General features: G+C 43.7%; 2 protein-coding genes across 3 annotated transcripts in view; one reads left to right on the top strand and one right to left on the bottom strand.

Moving 5' to 3' along the window:
* The window catches only part of LOC119457710 (nuclear pore complex protein Nup133), a 41,403-nt gene extending 26,962 nt beyond the window's left edge, over positions 1-14,441 (bottom strand). The window contains exons 1-11 of the mRNA XM_037719360.2: positions 14,176-14,441; positions 13,904-14,040; positions 13,656-13,762; positions 10,704-10,913; positions 8,735-8,806; positions 7,946-8,056; positions 7,251-7,367; positions 5,106-5,165; positions 3,135-3,196; positions 2,955-3,022; positions 1,191-1,282 (exon numbers count right to left, since the gene is read on the bottom strand). Coding sequence (XP_037575288.1) covers positions 1,191-1,282; positions 2,955-3,022; positions 3,135-3,196; positions 5,106-5,165; positions 7,251-7,367; positions 7,946-8,056; positions 8,735-8,806; positions 10,704-10,913; positions 13,656-13,762; positions 13,904-14,040; positions 14,176-14,297 — 1,158 coding nt within the window. The 5' untranslated portion in view covers positions 14,298-14,441. The remainder of the gene's footprint in view (positions 1-1,190; positions 1,283-2,954; positions 3,023-3,134; positions 3,197-5,105; positions 5,166-7,250; positions 7,368-7,945; positions 8,057-8,734; positions 8,807-10,703; positions 10,914-13,655; positions 13,763-13,903; positions 14,041-14,175) is intronic.
* Positions 14,442-14,664: 223 nt separating this feature from the next.
* LOC119457713 (protein ZNRD2) lies at positions 14,665-16,606 on the top strand. Of its 2 annotated transcripts, none has more exons than XM_049670328.1 (4): positions 14,665-14,791; positions 14,902-15,214; positions 15,297-15,384; positions 16,054-16,606. In XM_049670328.1, exons 2-4 carry the CDS (start codon positions 15,065-15,067, stop codon positions 16,545-16,547), a joined length of 732 nt encoding a protein of 243 aa, XP_049526285.1. In that variant the 5' UTR covers positions 14,665-14,791; positions 14,902-15,064; the 3' UTR covers positions 16,548-16,606. The 2 variants fall into 2 exon arrangements, with proteins under 2 accessions (XP_049526285.1, XP_049526286.1); XM_049670329.1 differs by having other exon boundaries at positions 14,763-14,853; positions 14,944-15,214.
* The last annotated feature ends 360 nt before the right edge of the window (positions 16,607-16,966 follow it).

Genomic DNA, 16,966 nt, shown 5'->3' with positions numbered 1-16,966 from the left:
AAAAAGAATGGTGTCATCAGCGATTATCAGTGATTTACCATTTCTAAAGAAAAAAGAAAACTAAAGCTAGCACAAAGCAACTTTTGAAAACACCATGCAGTGCAGATATGTTTTAGCCATGCTATAGTTTTAACATGGGAAACATTAGAAGTGTGTTGTTGGTTGGCATGGACCTGTGCTGCCTCAAGGAAAAGTTAGGGAGTCTAAAATTAATAGGTTCAAGCAACGATAGTAGTACTGGGTGCTAATTGTGTTTCAAAGGTATAAAAATTCTGAATTTAGTTCTGGCACATGTGGAGCCTGACTGTCACGTTACGTATTCACTCTAGTCACTGCAAGCATGTTGAGGGTGCTCAGCTTAAGTGTATGAACTTGTTGGAGTGCTACAGCTGTTTGATGCAATGCATGCTGCTGACCTCTTCTACAGATTTCGGGAATATGTGATGCAGCACAAAGCAATTAAGAATGTACGGTGTTACTTGCACTGAACCGTGCATGGGTAGCTATCATGTAAATGCCTTTGTTTAGGATTTACGTAGAATTTTTTTTTTCGCTGTAAAATGGCCTTTCAAAGAGACACTAAAGAAAGACACTCAATTAGATTAGACTGATTAAGCGCATTCATTGATTTGTTAATTTCATGGTAATAGGTTTATTAATAGAAGAGCAAATTAAGGTCAAAGCTTCATGTTATGAATGTTTTACAGAAACCACAACACTGGTACAACAGCGTGACAGGACGGATTTCAAGCTATTTTCTCGTATTTGGGCCGTCGCGAGTTGGTAAAAAGTCTTGAAATTTGCTCATATATTTGCTTATATCAGTCTTTGGCTCTGTTAGAACACAACACGTTCTACTCTTGCAGATGAAATACAAAATAGGCTCGAGCAGACACCATTAAATACTGCGATGGCCCAGTGAGCTGGTGCGGCAACTTCAAGGTGGTATAGTCGCCCATTTCTCGTTTCAGCGTCTTTTATGGCTTTCCGAACCTCTGCTCATGGAAAGAGCTACTTTCGATGTTGTAGAAGGCTAATTTACCAACTGAGCTGAAACAAATTTTCGTCTTAGTGTCCCTTACGACATTTTCGAACAACTGCCAAAGTGAAGTAACTCGGGGCTTCCACGAACAAGACAAGTTCGTGCATTAGCTGTAGCAGAAACCTGGGCAGTAGTAAAAACAACCAACCGTGTACTGCTCCGAGAAACGAAGCACCGTGAAATCTGTAAAGCTGACTGGGATGTCATTAGGCGAGCCCACGTTTCGGACGTCCACAGTGCCTGGAAAAAAGGGGATGAACAGGAATATCAAAATGCACACTCGGGTGCTTCAGTCTATGTTAGCAATGGAAACAAACTGCGACATAGTGCTGAAGAAAAAGAAGCGAGTCGAAGCAAGGCAAGAAATTCTGTCTGCAAAATTGATACTTTAGCCAAACTAGCTTAATTAAGAAAAAAGTCACGGTGTCGCCCGAAAGGCGAAGCATAGAATGCGATAGCTGAATTAATAGACAGCTGTACGAGTAAGGACAGTAGGTTATCGACCGCATAAACTTGTAAACATTCGCTTACTAATTAAATTAATAAGCACAGTGTCACACGCGCACAAGCAAACATGAACACATCTCATTCGATGACCATGAGCACTCGCTGTCAAAACGCTGGAGTCAGGGAAGCGCTGCAGCAACAGCAGCAAGTGAATCGGCCTTCATGGTGCCTCTCACTAAGCTAACTCAACGCTAACTAAGCGGCAAGAAGACGACGCACACGAAGATATCAGCACACAGCGCACTCTGTCCCCAACGCAGACCGCTTTCAAGATAGGGCCTGCACAGCCACACCAGTCGCAGGCACCGCCACAGCAAAACCTCCCCCCGGTGTCTTGCGTGCTACTAAAGGTCGCACGATTACTTCCCACTTTCCTCTCTTGCACGTGAGAAATTGAGCCGCCATTGTAGGCTCACGCTCGCACGCTTTCACTCGCACACGGTGCCGCGCCGACGATGTTATCGTCCTTGGACTTTATACGGAACAGCACGGCGATGCCGATGGCAGAAATGCACTTGGAGTGTCCATATTAATGGCTATCGCAATAAAACAGCTGTCTTAACAGGACAGTAAATCCTGTTTAGGATACATATACATAATTGCTTGCAGTTCTTAAAATTTTGTGTTGCATATCAGATACCTGAAATTTAACACATACAGTCGACTTCCGTTAATTCGACCCCGATTAGATTGACAAAATTGATCGAATTATCCGGTGGGTCGAATTAAACAATATGCATAAAACATGCCAAAACACACCACCAATTCATTTGTAAGTATTTGCCAGAGTCTAATATGCCCCTGAATCAAACGTGGCCCCACTTTCTAAGTGTCCAATGTAGAAAAATAATGTAGAAATCTAATGCGCACCCAATTTTTTAGCAAGAAAAATATGTGTTGCACAATGGCGGCCGGTTTCCTGAAGTCAACTTCAATACGTGCTTTATTGCCTGAAAATCTTCCTAGGGCTGGTCAAAAATAGGCATTTTCGATGGGTGATGACGTGTGTTCAACACATTCACTCTCCCCTAACCTGCACCGAAACAGACACTGCCCCTAAAGGGTTCGCTAATTGGGGTCACCATAGGGGGTCAGGCACGTGTGTGCCCGTGACTCGCCGTGACTGGCCAAGTTCAAATTATCCAGCAAAGGCCAACTTTAGGATATAAATAACGAATGTTTAGGATCACAGAAATGCATGGGCGCTGGCCAGGACCTTTGGTCGAGATCAAATTAACCAACAGATTAAATTAACCGAAGACAAATTAACAGAAGCCTACAGTACAAAGCGGTAAAAATGTCTGTCTCCTAAATGGTTTACTGTTACGTTTAGAACACTGTGTAAGAAAAGCTGGCTTGCCAAGACTGCTTTTATTCATTGTGTGACATACTAGTGAAGACTCACCGATAGCATAGTGAAGCTGTTGAGAAACCTGGGGGTTGAGGGCAGCCATCAGTACGGCCACTCCATTCCTATGAAGAATGCGGTGAAGGAACAGTCACAACCACGTATGGAAAGCGACCTAGCTTGTGTGGCATCGAAAGCTGTAGAAAAAGCCCAACTAAGTGCCACAATGGTACGTACGCCGACAACTGCATGTCAATGCACCAGGCCTTCAAGTGCCTCGGATATGTGTTCCCATGTTCCTGTGAACAAAACAGGGAGGGAGGGAATGTGCCATGTACCAACGCATGAAACACTGTCACTATGGCATCGAAGGCACATGTATGATCAACCTGTGAAATAGGTTGAGCAAAGTGATGCTGCCAAACGTAATGCAGGGTACAGTCAAACCCTGTTATAACAAATTTGTTCCCAACGTGAAAATACCGATATATATTTGTATATAAATACTAATATAAATACTAATCATATATTTGTTACACTCTGATACCAGCGACAAACATTTTATATTTACTTCTATCTACTTTAATATTCAATAATTCATTATATCCAATAAATTATATCCAGACCTGACTTTACCAGGGACCATGTTCTCGGTAGATCATTTTCTAGGACACAATGAGTTTAACAAGATTTTGTGCGACTTGGCGCCGCATGTGTTGATGTCTACGGGCGACAGCATTCCATGAAAAGCGCAAGACATGCCATCTTAGCAAAGTGCCAGGAACGCTGTCTACTGTAGACGCCAATGTGTCTGGTGTCAAGTCATGCAAAATCTTGCGAAAGCAATCATATCCCCGAAAGTGATCGAAAAAAAAAAAAAGAAAGAAATATAGCAAGTTTTACGTGCCAAAACGACCTGATTATGAGGAACGCCGTAGTGGGGGACTCCGGAATAATTTGGACCACCAGGGGTTCTTTAACGTGCACTGAAATCTAAGTACACGGGTGTTTTCGCATTTCGCGCCTATCGAAATACGGCCGCCGTGCCTGGGATTCGATCTCGCGACCTTGCTGCAACCACGTCGGGTTGATCGACCAGGAATACTGCTCCAGTATCAGAATAAAGACGTCTTGGAATTCATTTCAGGCATCTTGTTTTCTTGTGACACCAGCATAAACCATGAGGGGCTTGAGAGATGTTTTCATTTTGACTGCAGCAACATACAGCTGCAATACCCAGGGGGAGGAATCTTTTCATTTGTGAAATTAGACACAGACAAAACATCCACAAAAAGCTGCCTGGGATACAAAACCCAACACGAAACTGCATGCAAAGCATAATTTTACATCTATATTATCACTAAATTTATACACGCTTTACTGCTTAGAAAACTACGACTAATATTTCGAGGATGTTTTTTTTTTCAAGAGGAAGCTTTTTAGCTCAGGACCAACTCCGATTTCCCATTTCAAATACATGTAAAATGCAAATACGGTTTTATGAGACAACTGCAGGATCGATTTGAATGAAATTTGCTGCATTTGAGAGAGAACCTTAAATTCTAGTGACTCTAGGAAGCAAAACTCTATTTGGGACCTGGAAGTTTTTTTACTAAAATTCCAAAAATCGGTAAGTTGAAAAAAACTGAAGCACATTGTTTAGAAATCTGTAACTTTGCACCAAGAGCAGACATCACAGTTATGTGAACTGAACCTGTTACAGCATTTAATGCGGACAAATTTGATATATGAAATTACAGCTACATAGAATCGTTACAATGTTTACGAGGGTTGTGCAAAAGTCCTACTCACAAATTATTGATATATTTTAGAGCGGTGTATAATAAATCAATTTGTTTGCTTAGATATCTTAATAGGTCCAATTTGCAGAATTGTGATATCATTATTACTGAGCTAGAGTTGAAACCTTTGTACTCAAGTTTTTTTTTTTTCCCCGATTTTAAAATTTTGTTGTTAAAAGAATGACGGCCTGAGTATATAAAACATCCGCTTCTTACATTCACTACATTTTTACTTTTTCTTTTAAATACAATAAACCTCATTAAAATCTGTGCAGTGGTTGCCGAGAAAAACAATTTCTCTGTTCCCATGCATTTAGATAGAAGCTCCTGACCTAACGCTTCCCCCTGCTTAATTCTGGCATATCGTTCAGCACAGTGCTATGCTTAACCTTAGTTGTGTACGCACCCACAGAGCTTCGTGGAACTGTTCTTTCATGGCACGATCCAAGTCACACTCGCCACACAACTGAAAAGAAAGTGACGAACGCATGAATGAATGTGAAAGCACATCAAGAAACAATCCTGATCAGTGAAAGGTTGCGTGTAGGCTAGTTGGTCTGTGATCACGGATGTGAAGTTACACTGCAGTAGATGAAACAAGACACAAATGCAGGAATGTTATCGTGTTATGTATTATCATCCAGCATGTCTGATCGTGTTTTCTTGCACCTTATTACAACTATGCAGTGCAACCATGAACACTGTTCCCTGCAACAAAAAACACCATATCTCCACTCCCTTACTGGCTCACGAGAGAAGGCACAATTAATTTTTTTGGGGTATACACAGCCAACAATGACGCTTGAAGGATTTCCAGAGAAGGAACATAATTTCTCTCTTCAGTGAACAGAGGACTTATCTTAATTCATCCGAGCAGTAAGATTTCTTGCACCGTGAAAATTCTTTTCCTGGTCACCATGATGATGGAACAGAAACAAGGACAGATACAAGTCTGGTGTATTTTGTTACGTGGTCATTCCCTCGAAACACCTGCACTACAACAGATGTGCACTGTCTCTAACTAAGTCTTTGAAGCAGAAGATAAACACTTGATGGAGATTACAGTCTTCTGGGGCCGCAAAAGTCAGTCTGCCCTACCATGTCGAACGAATTCTGTGGTCTTCAACTGAGTGTTGTTAACAATGAAATTTTGCCAACAATGAAAGTGGACTTTTGCAAGGAGCCAGTTTCTGACACTCACTTTTTGACAAAGTAGGTAAGTTGAAAAATCAAAAAGCCATTTATTTTGTTATAAAAGTTGTTCTTGAAGACTAGCCTTAAGGTTTCAAAAAATGCATGCATCATGCTAACGCAAGCAGCAGCAGAACATGGAGCGCTGTTCACACAGGCTCTCTTGAAAAATGGCTCGCACGTGATGCCAGGGTGCCACAACATTAGTAGGAAAACAAGGTGTCATTATACTTGCTGAATGTAGAAAAACTGCAAATAGCATAGTCACCAACCCTGGAACATTAAACTTCGTAAATATGCCGAGAACACGACACGACATAAGGAGAGGAAATAGCATGCATTAAAAAAGAAACAAAAATGTGTCGCAGTTTCACCTGAAAGGCGAAGCATCAATTGCGATAGCAAACTTGTAGAGAGCTATACGGAGTAATGATATTAGCTTTATCAGCTGTATAAACTTGGACATGCAGCAGCATCGGCAACACGCAGAACTGTTGTCGACGCCATCGGCGTTTTGCCCGCGTTCGCTCAAAATGCGTGCGGCGTTGGTGACTGTTGCCGGAGCCTCTGATATAAATAGGCACTGCGTGCCGCAGCTAAACGTCGCCTCCCTTCCCTCCCCCTCCCCCACGGCCTCTCGCTCGTCGGAAGAAGGCGCGTTTGCTCTACATACATGGTGATTGTGAAGGAGAACAGAGACGCCTACTTCTGCAGCCCTTAAGCGAGCACGGCGCAGAACGCGCGTTTGTTCTCCGCCGTGCGTTCACTCCCCGTGAAAGACGCGCCCCTCGCCCCCTTTCACTCGCACATACAGCGTTCGGCGCGCGGCGACGATTTCTTCTCCAAATGACGTCATACGGAACCTCACGGCGACGGCGAAAGTTGCCCTGAGGGCACACCGTTTGAGAAATACGTATGCACATTATTAACCACTGTTTACCTTTACACACTGCACAAAAGCAGCAGCAAATTTAAAACAGTAGATATTGACAAGCAGCACAACGTTTCTAGATCACAGTGACACTTTTAGTGACTTTGCTGTTGCCGATTTCGCCTGCTTAAGGAACTTTTCAGAATAAACTTGCTCGAAGCAAGTACCGTCTGGTTTATATGCCCCCTGGCACTACCACAAGAAGGCGGCACAGGTACCATCCCAATTCCTTCTTTTCTGGGTGCATTATTTTGCAATCTTCTGCCACCACATTTTTCAAGAGCTTTCATGAACACTTTCACGAACAGAATTTACTTTTGGTAAAACTAAACGCAATTTTCGTAAAACTGTAGAACAAGCCCGAATTCGTGAACCTTTACGAAAAGGCCAGGCAAGGTAGCAGCTGTGGAGTAGTGAATGACTACTCACCTTTTCAGGTCCTGCTTCTTCCAGAAACCACTTCTGGAGAGTGTTACGCAGCAGCACGTACACATACTTCTCTTCCTCCTCGTCTGTTGGTTCCACAAGCACCTTCACAAGGTGCCTCTGGAAACCGACAAACAGAGCAGAGCCTAGAGCGTGATTTACTGCTCTAAATCATTTTAAGACTCATTATACTTTTTTGCTTTCAAAAGCATTCCAATTTCTTGGAGCACCATTTTGCGCAGTCCTGACCTTTCTTTTTGATGGGTTCTCTCGGTGTGATTACAAACATTAAAGCTGGGGGTTGCAAAAAACAGGAGTCACAGGAAGAACTCTGGCACTCATCTTAAGCATTTCAGTTTCTGAATGGCTCCATACCGTATTTAGAAATTGGATTACTTCATAATAAGCAAGTAAGTGTTGGTCACAGCTGCATAACACAGCAGTCATAGAATTTAAATCAATAAGGAGTTGGGTTCTAGAGTAAACAAGCAAATATTAATAAAGATATACATAACAGGCAACAGCAAGATGAAAACTGGAAAACCATAAATGTATTTTTTTTTTTTTTTGCTACAACATACAAGAACTAGGCCAGCAATATGTGTAAATGTTCATGGATGGAAGAGGTAAGTTTCATCCCAACCTCAAGATGATGCATTAGGAGAGCTATCTCAATCATGGTCTCGCACAAGACTCACCGCTTCGGACGACTGAGAAGGCATGGCTCCAAAAATGAATGAGGACACCCGTCGACCTATTCCAGCCAAGAGTCCCTGAGGTGCCTTGAGAGGCTTGATTAGCAGCGCTGTCTGTGTAAAAAGATTGTGGTATCACAGTGAAAACCAAATTACATCTGGTCATGACATACTGAATTCACACTGGAGCAAACATTGCACTAACATCACTTCTACAAAGATAGTGAAACTGCCTGCAGCAACACGAGGTACTACATATCAGCTGTGAAACAAAACTTAGTTTTATGGAGTTCATCAATTTGAAGAACTTGTTCAATTTTATTTATTTCTAACAATATTGCGGTTTGTACAAATTAAATGATTGAGTCATGGTTTAGCCTAGAACAAATATGCTTGAGCCAAGATATCTTTATTTGTACCAGTGAAAATTATAGGTGACAGGAATCTTGGAAGACAAGAAACAGCGAAGAAAATCAACATTTAAAAGGCTGCATTCAGAGTTTTTCTACACCAAGAAATCCCATTAAAAAACAGCTTCACCGTGATGTTACATACATAGCATACGGTGGTTCAGAATTTTAGATGTATTATTTCACTTAACATCCCCAATTTCACACCACTTGTGTGCATATCATTGAGAGATAGCTGTATACAAAATAAAATAAATACAGATACAACAGATTCCTCACAAATTTTTTGCTTCGAGATAACAGTTTATCAGGTCAATAAGTGGTGCACAGCCCACATAATTAAAGATCAAAACATCATAAGCAATGCTGCAAAGGAACTTACTTGTCCGTCAACCACGGATGGTGTGACCAGCATCAGGGAGCTTGTGGTGGTGGCCAAAATGCAGCCAATGGGCTGTCATGGGAGCAGATCGAGTGAGAGTCTATTACGCATTAGCCTTCGTGGAATGTTGTTTTATGCAGCACTGTCAAACTAATCATTCCTCTCCTTCCTAAGTAAAGGTTGGTTTAATAAGTGCTTAACAAAAAGTAAAAAAATTCTGAAGCAATTATCAATAAATGAAGAAAGAAGTGTTAAATGTGAATACAATTCAACGCATTTTGCACAGTTTACGTAGAGCTTATAGAAGACACAAGAAGCATCCTGAATGTTTAGTATTTGACGAAGGCAATGAGAATTTTAGACTGGCATCATTTACTCCATCCAACTCCAACTTTGCCTGAAAAGGTCACTCAGCTAGTCATGCAATGACTGCAACTCTTAATGATAACATGCTTAACCCTTTAACTGGCAAGATAAGAAAGACTTGACCTAGAATGATTTTATTGCTTTAGTTCTTCTTTACTTTGCTCAAATACATACCAATTGAAATATTAAACGGTTTCTCTAAAAAATAAGCGAGATACAGTACGTCAAAATTATTGTTGACCAGGTGGTGGAAGGTAAATGTATAGTCCAAATCTGGTCCCTGGCACTTGTTTTGGCAAGGTCAATGCATGTTCTTGAGATGTACCTTTATGTAGCTAAGAAATAAGAGCTTGCTTAAAAAAAGGGGGAAAAAATTCACATTGGCGAGAATATGAACCCCATGTGCGCTAAGATGATGACGAACCCTACAGGTTTTGTGACCAATACATCTGCTGCTACTCGTGCTCGACATTTTATTGAATACCACTGTTGAGCAGATAAATAAATAAAGGTAAATTGAAAGGCACAGACTAATACATATTTGGATTTATCTAGTTTTTGCAGATGCTTTTGTTATGTCAACAATATTGTTGAGCTACCAGTTAAAGTGTGAAAGCAACTAAATTCTGGAATTGTTGAGGATTGGTTAAAAATATTACTACTAAGCTAATCACATCCTCTGGACAAACGACACTGGAGTCTTTTATTGACAATCACATGATGCTGTAACTACATTCCGTAGTTGATCATGCGACAAATACCAGTCACACAGACCGAGCTTCACAGCCAAAAGTGAACTCGTAACACCATGCTCAACAACAGAATGCTGCCGCCACTGAGCCACCATGATCTTTAATGGTTAACAATGTGGCACGCTCCAGGTTTACCCTGAGCAGACACTTTTTGTGGGATACACACACACACTTCATTAAGCACGATTCAACTTTACATGTGACACACAAACAGTATGCCACATGAAAAAGCATTATAATTAGATCACTGACTTCTACAGAGACATTGCTGTTGCGAATTTCGCCTGCATCAGGAAATTTAATAAATAAACTTGCTTGAAGCAGGTACCCCTCTGGTGTCCTTTCACGACCAGAAAACTTCTAAGGGTATGGTCAGAGACTGGCGGGTGAAACTCTGTTCGTCTCTTGTTTGGAGTACCAAATATAGGCTTGCATTCAGCATTACTGGCCCGAATTGATAAGATCTACAGCATTTTCACTCTGGTTTTCTGGAAACTCATGCGCAGACAATTAAAAGTATACAGAATGCTATGCTTATGGAATATGGCGTGTTACTCTGTTGCAAAAAGGCGGCATAGGTACCATCACCACTTATATTGCATGCTTATTTTTGCAATATGCACTGGTTAATCTCTCAACCACTTCAAAACTTTTTCGTAAACAGAATTTATCTTTCGTAAAGCTTCATGCAACATTTGTAAAATTGTAGAATGAGCCCGAACTTGTAAACCTTACAGAATATTTTGCAGAGTTGGCAGGTATGATGATACCATACCAACTCGCCCAGCTATCTATACTGTTAGCAAGAATTAACTACCAATGAAAAGATTAATTTTACTAAGCCTACCAACCTGTGTATTGGTGAGGGAGTAGCATTCCTCTCCCTGGAGATCTGCCAGGGCATCAGTCGAAGAGCCTTCATGGGCAATGTTGGGCCAGTAGCGGAGGATGCCTGCCGGGGCCACTGCCAGGGCAGCAGGAGCAAGTTCGTCCCTCAGTAGCACGCAAACCAAATCCGCACGATGAGCCAGGTCGCTCGGCGGCAAAGTCAGCATGCGGCACTGTCAAAATTTCGGAACCACCATCAAAACCATTGTGTTCATGCACAGCAATCTTGATTAACACTGATTCATACGACACCGGAGCATATGTTTATTATCTATGCATGCCTATAACCCAGAGCTCAATCCGCTGATTGATTCACGGGGTTTATCGCAACACTAAGGCTATGAAAAACACTGTAGTGGAGGGCTCCGAATAAATTTTGACCAGCTGGGGTTCGTTAAAGGGATACGGACACAAAATTTGAAAATTTTATGAAAATGCTGAAAATGAATCCTCAGTGTGTGATTACACCGAAAAGAAGTAGTCACTTAGCTCATTTCTGAGCCGATGGTTATTTTTGGCGTATTTGTGAGCTCGCCGTCCGACCCGCGGGAGTTGGAAGGCGTACGTCACGACAACCTCGCCGGATAGCCAGCCGGCCGGCCGCGGTCATTCGAAGCGCACCGACGCCGCCATGGCGAGCATGGATTTGAGTTCTGGTGTGCCTACCAGCGATTGGTACACGTCTGAAGACGAGGACCATTTGAACTTGACAAGAAATATGACCGCTTACGGTTACGAGCCTTCCGCATCAACCGACGAAGAAGCGCAGGCGGCCGTGGAAGTGCCAGTCAGGTTTTCGCGAACCGTAGCGCGAAGATTTCGCTCTGAACCAGACACTTATGCAAGAATTATTGGTCATTTCCTGGTGTAAATTTTTGGCAGTGGCGTAATTGTGTTGGTGCCGAAGATTTACACCAGCAGCGAAGTAGAATACACTTAGTTACTGCAATATTAGCTGTTTTTGTCTGAGCTCTGCGCCACCAGGTGGCAGCACCAGGTGGCCGCTCACGTTTACGGCTCCGCCCGAACGCCCGCGTTTACCCGATTACCGGACAAGCTAAAGCTCTGTAATAGGCAGGTATTCAAAGTTTACGCACCTCTCGTTTCTGGGAAACGTGTGCGACGGCGTGTCACGACCGACGATGCTATTATAACAGCAATGTCTGGGCATTTCTTCCGCCGCGACAAACGCGTAAATACCGAGTGACGACCGCGGGAAGCCTCATGTAAGACGCATCACCTGCGTGGAGCGCCGACGGGGATAATGTTTCAGACGGACCACGTGCGAAGATCATCGAACGGGGTTAAACAAATGCTGCAAGGGACCGACACCCCTGGAAACACTGCGACAGCTGTGGCCGACCTTGGCAGCGGGTGGGTGTTATGACGTCAAATTTCAGCTTCTGCCGGCGGCCGCTTAGAGGCAAGGTGCAATAGAAAATCGCAAAAAAAAAGATGTTTCTCATTCTTTTTTTTCAAAGCAGCTTATTGTATTCGTCATTTTCAACAGTTCAACTATTGTTCCGACGCAAAAAAAACACCCGCCAACTTTTGTGTCCGTATCCCTTTAATGTGTACCTAAATCTAAGTACACGAGTGTTCTTGCATTTCGTCCCCATCGAAATGTGGTCTCTGCGAGAGCTCTTTCCACGTTCAGAGCATGCTCTTTCCCTGCATATTGAACTGCATACTGAAGTTCATCTATTTTTTTTTTTTTTTGTATTCGGTAACGCGGCTCAAAAGTTGTATTGATATGGTTGCGTGATGCAAATGGCTAGAGTATAGTTACAGGTGATCCAGAAAAAAAACTAAATAAATGTAGTTGAAAATGTCCCGGTGTTGTGCTACACTTTACCTGAATTCAATATGACTGAGCAACAAGCCCACATCACGACTCTCGTCGACTTCCATTCATGCACTTTGGCCTTTGTCTCAGACCGACTCCTGAACCCAAATAAACAAAGGTGCTTTGCAGATGAAATCTTTCTGAAAGGCATTTATGGAGCACATCAAACTGCTTACTGCAACCAATTTGTTTTTGTACGCTTCGTCCTGCTGCTAAGTTCAGCATTCCAGGTACTTAACAGTGATCCAACAGAGTATGTAGGAGTGGTGCATACTTAGGGCCCATTCACACTTGCGACTAGGCGAGGTCGCGCGACCAAGTTGGTCGCAAAGCGACCAGTCGCAAATGGTCGCTTTTCTCGAAATCCGACCGTTTCGGGCCAGTTGCTCACTGCTCGATTTTTCAGTCGCGCGACCACAGTCGCAGAACAGCTGAACCAATCAAATGGGAAGGAACAGGGCGTCCGTATATGCTGACGCTTATTTTACGCGGCGATGACATTTCAAGCAGACGTGAACGGCATATCGTGATACATTTCAGTTTAGCGACTCGTCGGTCGCATTTGTAAGTGTGAACATCGTTCGTCTTGAGTAGTTTTCTGGTCGCCAGTCGCAATTGGTCGCGCGACCTCGCCTAGTCGCAAGTGTGAATGGGCCCTTAGTGTGGTCCACAAAATACTTTTCTCAATGAACACGGCTGGTCTTTATTTACAAAAACAAGAGTGCAAATCCAAATACGCTTCCCATAGGCCATATGAAGCCACATGCTGCCACCCACAAATGACGGCATGTGAGCAGAACCTGATGAATGGTTATGTCGTGAATGGAATGGGCAAGCGCTAATTATCAGTGTGGCAGAACAAATGGCTATACACAATTGGGCTTAATTACTTCACAATTTATTGGAAAGTGGTCAGCTGCCAAGTTGTTCATGAACAAATATGTTCATCACTGGCCCCCTATGTTCACCAGCTAGTAAGAGGCTCTTCCTCCCCAGCCAAAAACTTCGACGACTCACGCAAGAAAGCAGTTGAACAACAGAATGACAGATTGAGACGCAGAATACTTACACTTCTGTTACGTGATCCCTGTTTGTACTGCCACACAAACAACTTTCGACCACAGACGAGCCATGCCCAGCCGCAGCTCGAAATGCGGGCACTGATATCTGTACCAGCTGCGAGTAAACAAAACAAAACGGAAAAAATAATTAAATAGCTAGGGGCGCCCACGGTATCCGGTACGCTACTCCCACTAGGGATAAATTCAAGAAACCCAACACGCAGGGGGGAAATCGTACTAAACAGTCTGTGCTTACGTTCGGCATCAACCAGAGCTTCACTGACAAGTACTGGTAAAATGTTGCCGAACAGTTCAACGACGTGGTCCGCAGTCTCCTCAAGCACTTGGGACTGGTGCAGGGAGCTGTCTTGAAGTTGACTGAGCGAGAGCATGCTTAAATAGAGAGGAAAAAAAGAAAAGAAAGCAACACAAGTGACAGGAGCATTACATGCCAGTCATATTTCACTTTGTTCAGACGGTAAGATTTAAACAAACAAACGTCAAATACGTAAATGAAAAGATAATCACCCAGGCGTGCATGGCGACCGGCCGTACGCTAACGGTGTACCACTGCGTCGACTTTTGGACAGCGAGTGAGGGGTTGTGAGGAAAGAACCTCCGGAGGAGCCTCCACGACGCGGAGTGAACATGGTTTCGCGTAAATGTCCCAATAATCGCGACAATACCCTGGTGAAACGTGGCGACTCACAAGTTAGACACTACGCTCGCAAGGATCACATCGAAAACAAGCGGCATCTAAACTGTCTAAACGGCGCCGGCAAATCCCACGTGATGCAACGGATTCCTGTTTTGACGGGAGACGTGAAATTAGCGCTCCTCAAGCGCTGCTGCTGTTTTCGATTTGACTTCTACGGTTCTAAAAAACCGAAGCACGAACAAGAAAGAAGTAAACGACGTGGGCACAAGTGAAGCTCGGCGTTCGCTCTTGCCGGCTGAGTATAATTTCACGTGTGAAGATCACTACACAGACCTTAAGAGTATATTGAGTAATAAGGCACACGCCAGTCTACAAATTTCATGACAGCAAAATTGTTGCCAAGGCGACGCTTTAACTGGAGGCCTACCAACTACTAGGGGAGAAATAGGCGCTCGTGATGCATTCGTGAAAACATGCCGTAATCGCGTAAGTTATGCTATTTGCTTTGAGTTCCTATCGTGATGGTAAAGTCCGTAAAGATTGCTATGGTAAATAACCCCGTTTACTGATTACTCTGACCTTCCATGTTCTTGTAGATCAGTCGTTACTGCCCTCTTGGCTCGCCATTTCTCTTGAAGGAGGCTGCCTCTCGAGGCTGGAGATTTGCTTGGACATTTGCTTGGAGGAAAAAGACGTACAGCCCGTCCTCTTCTAGGTGATCTAGGAGGTGTCAATTTTCATTCATACTCTGTGCTGAAGATGGAAGACTACGAATGGAAACCGCCGTCAGAAGCGGAGCTAAAGGTTCTCGAAGCTAGGCGAGAACGAATGGACAAGATCAGCGGCATCATGGGCGATTACCTTCTGAAAGGATACAAGATGCTCAGCGAGGTTTGCGATGTCTGCAGCGTGAGTAAAATTTCAGCTTACGGTTAATTGTTCCTCCGATTGTACCAGCACTCCAAATGCCTGCCTGCTTGTATCACTGCAGACCATACTCCTCGAGGACCGCCAGCGCAGAGCGTACTGCATCGCTTGTTCAGAGGTGGACACGATGGAGAACTTCAAAGACAACCCGGGTGAGCGTCTTGAAGCTTGTCGCCGAGATGATTGTGTGATAACGGGCTTGGCGCGTTGGTTGGCGGTGCACGTTATTGCAATATTGTCTAGAATGATGCATAAGAAAGTGAAATGCCTGGCAGTGTCTGCTTTTACCATCTGCTGCTTCCGGATCATTTGCGGTGACCGAAGGTGGTGTGTCTCAGAGCACACACACACAGAAAAAAAAAAAAAAAGAAAAAAAAAAAGCGTTAGCTGCGCTGCAGCAAGGTGACGTTAGCATATATTTTATGCTGATGTGTGTTGGTGGATTTTTTTCAGAATATAGGTCAGCACAATAAGTGGATACTCACCAAAATTTTTGCAGTCTATTATACACTTGTCAGCACTCACTCACATCCATACTTACACTCGCTTAGATGTTCATGTCCACATCTACTTTCACCCTTGGTCGCTCACTAAGGCGCTATCTCATGCCTGTGAAGTGAGTATGGAGCAAGTATGAGCCGATGTACTCGTTATCGAGTGAGTATGCCAACCTATGTGCACAGCTCACCAGCAGCGGTGACATAGCAGTTGACAGAGTTATTGTGTGCTTATCAATCCCTGATCTTCTCAGAGCATGCAGAAAAGCATTGTATTCTCATAAGTGGCAACTATTACATTGCAAGTTTTTGCGTGTGTTACAGTTCTCTCCGATGTGGCAGCGCAGCGTCTCGTCGAGGAACGGCAGGCAAGCTCAGAGTTGACTGCCCCTTCGCGGAGCACGCTCTCAGAAGAAACGCATATCAACACTGCACCACCACTGATCCCACGCAGAGCCACAACAGTCATCTCAAGCAATGCCTCTGTGCCCACAGCACCTGCCACCGCCGAAAACATGACACCATGCATTTTAGCATCGCGAAACACTGGCTTGTACAGGAGCCAGCAGCTGGAGATGAACGCCTCAATGCCTCCCGACTCGACGCATCGAGAACAGGAAGTTGTGGCAGCCATGCAAGCTGTTCAGGGGAAAATGGTCTGGGCCACGCAGGAACTGAAAATGTGCTCCAGTGTCGAGCTATCAATCCAGATGTGCAACCTCATCAAGACGTGTGCGGAGGCCATCACAGCCTTGAATGACTTGAGGTCTGCCGATGCAGGGACGGAGTGCACTGCCAGGCAAGGCAGGTGTGAATGAAAACATTTACAGCAAAGTTTGGTCATTTTGAATAAATATGCGTGGAAATTTTTTGTTAACTGAGGCTGATTACTGGTAGGGAGCCTTTGTAGCTGGGAAGTGCAAACCACAGTTGCTCGCTGTTCCACCATCACTATAAAAGTTGCAAAATCGTAAATTTTATGTTGGGAGAAAGCCCTTCCTAATGGTCGGATCAAGCAAACTGTGATAGCCCGAAGCATTTGGAGACACCTAGGGATTCTTGAAAGAATTCAAAGGGACTACTCTAGAGGTGTGCTGTAGTTAAGTGCCATATATATTCGAGTGAAAAAGAAAGCAAAATATTTTTCAATGCATTTGTGACAAGCTATTTGTAAAGCCACAATTTCCTTTTCGACTCGTATCGGCAAAATCTTTAACCAGACGAGACTGCCTTGAAC

Source organism: Dermacentor silvarum, chromosome 7, assembly GCF_013339745.2.
Source record: "Dermacentor silvarum isolate Dsil-2018 chromosome 7, BIME_Dsil_1.4, whole genome shotgun sequence".
Taxonomy (NCBI): domain Eukaryota; kingdom Metazoa; phylum Arthropoda; class Arachnida; order Ixodida; family Ixodidae; genus Dermacentor; species Dermacentor silvarum.
This window is presented reverse-complemented; position numbering and strand designations above follow the sequence as displayed.

Bases quoted from the DNA above. Each gene is read 5' to 3' on its own strand.
- LOC119457713 (XM_049670328.1), top strand. From the start codon at position 15,065: ATGGAAGACTACGAATGGAAACCGCCGTCAGAAGCGGAGCTAAAGGTT. The intron at 15,215-15,296 runs GTGAGTAAAATT...GTATCACTGCAG, and splicing joins AGGTTTGCGATGTCTGCAGC to ACCATACTCCTCGAGGACCG. The intron at 15,385-16,053 runs GTGAGCGTCTTG...CGTGTGTTACAG, and splicing joins GAACTTCAAAGACAACCCGG to TTCTCTCCGATGTGGCAGCG.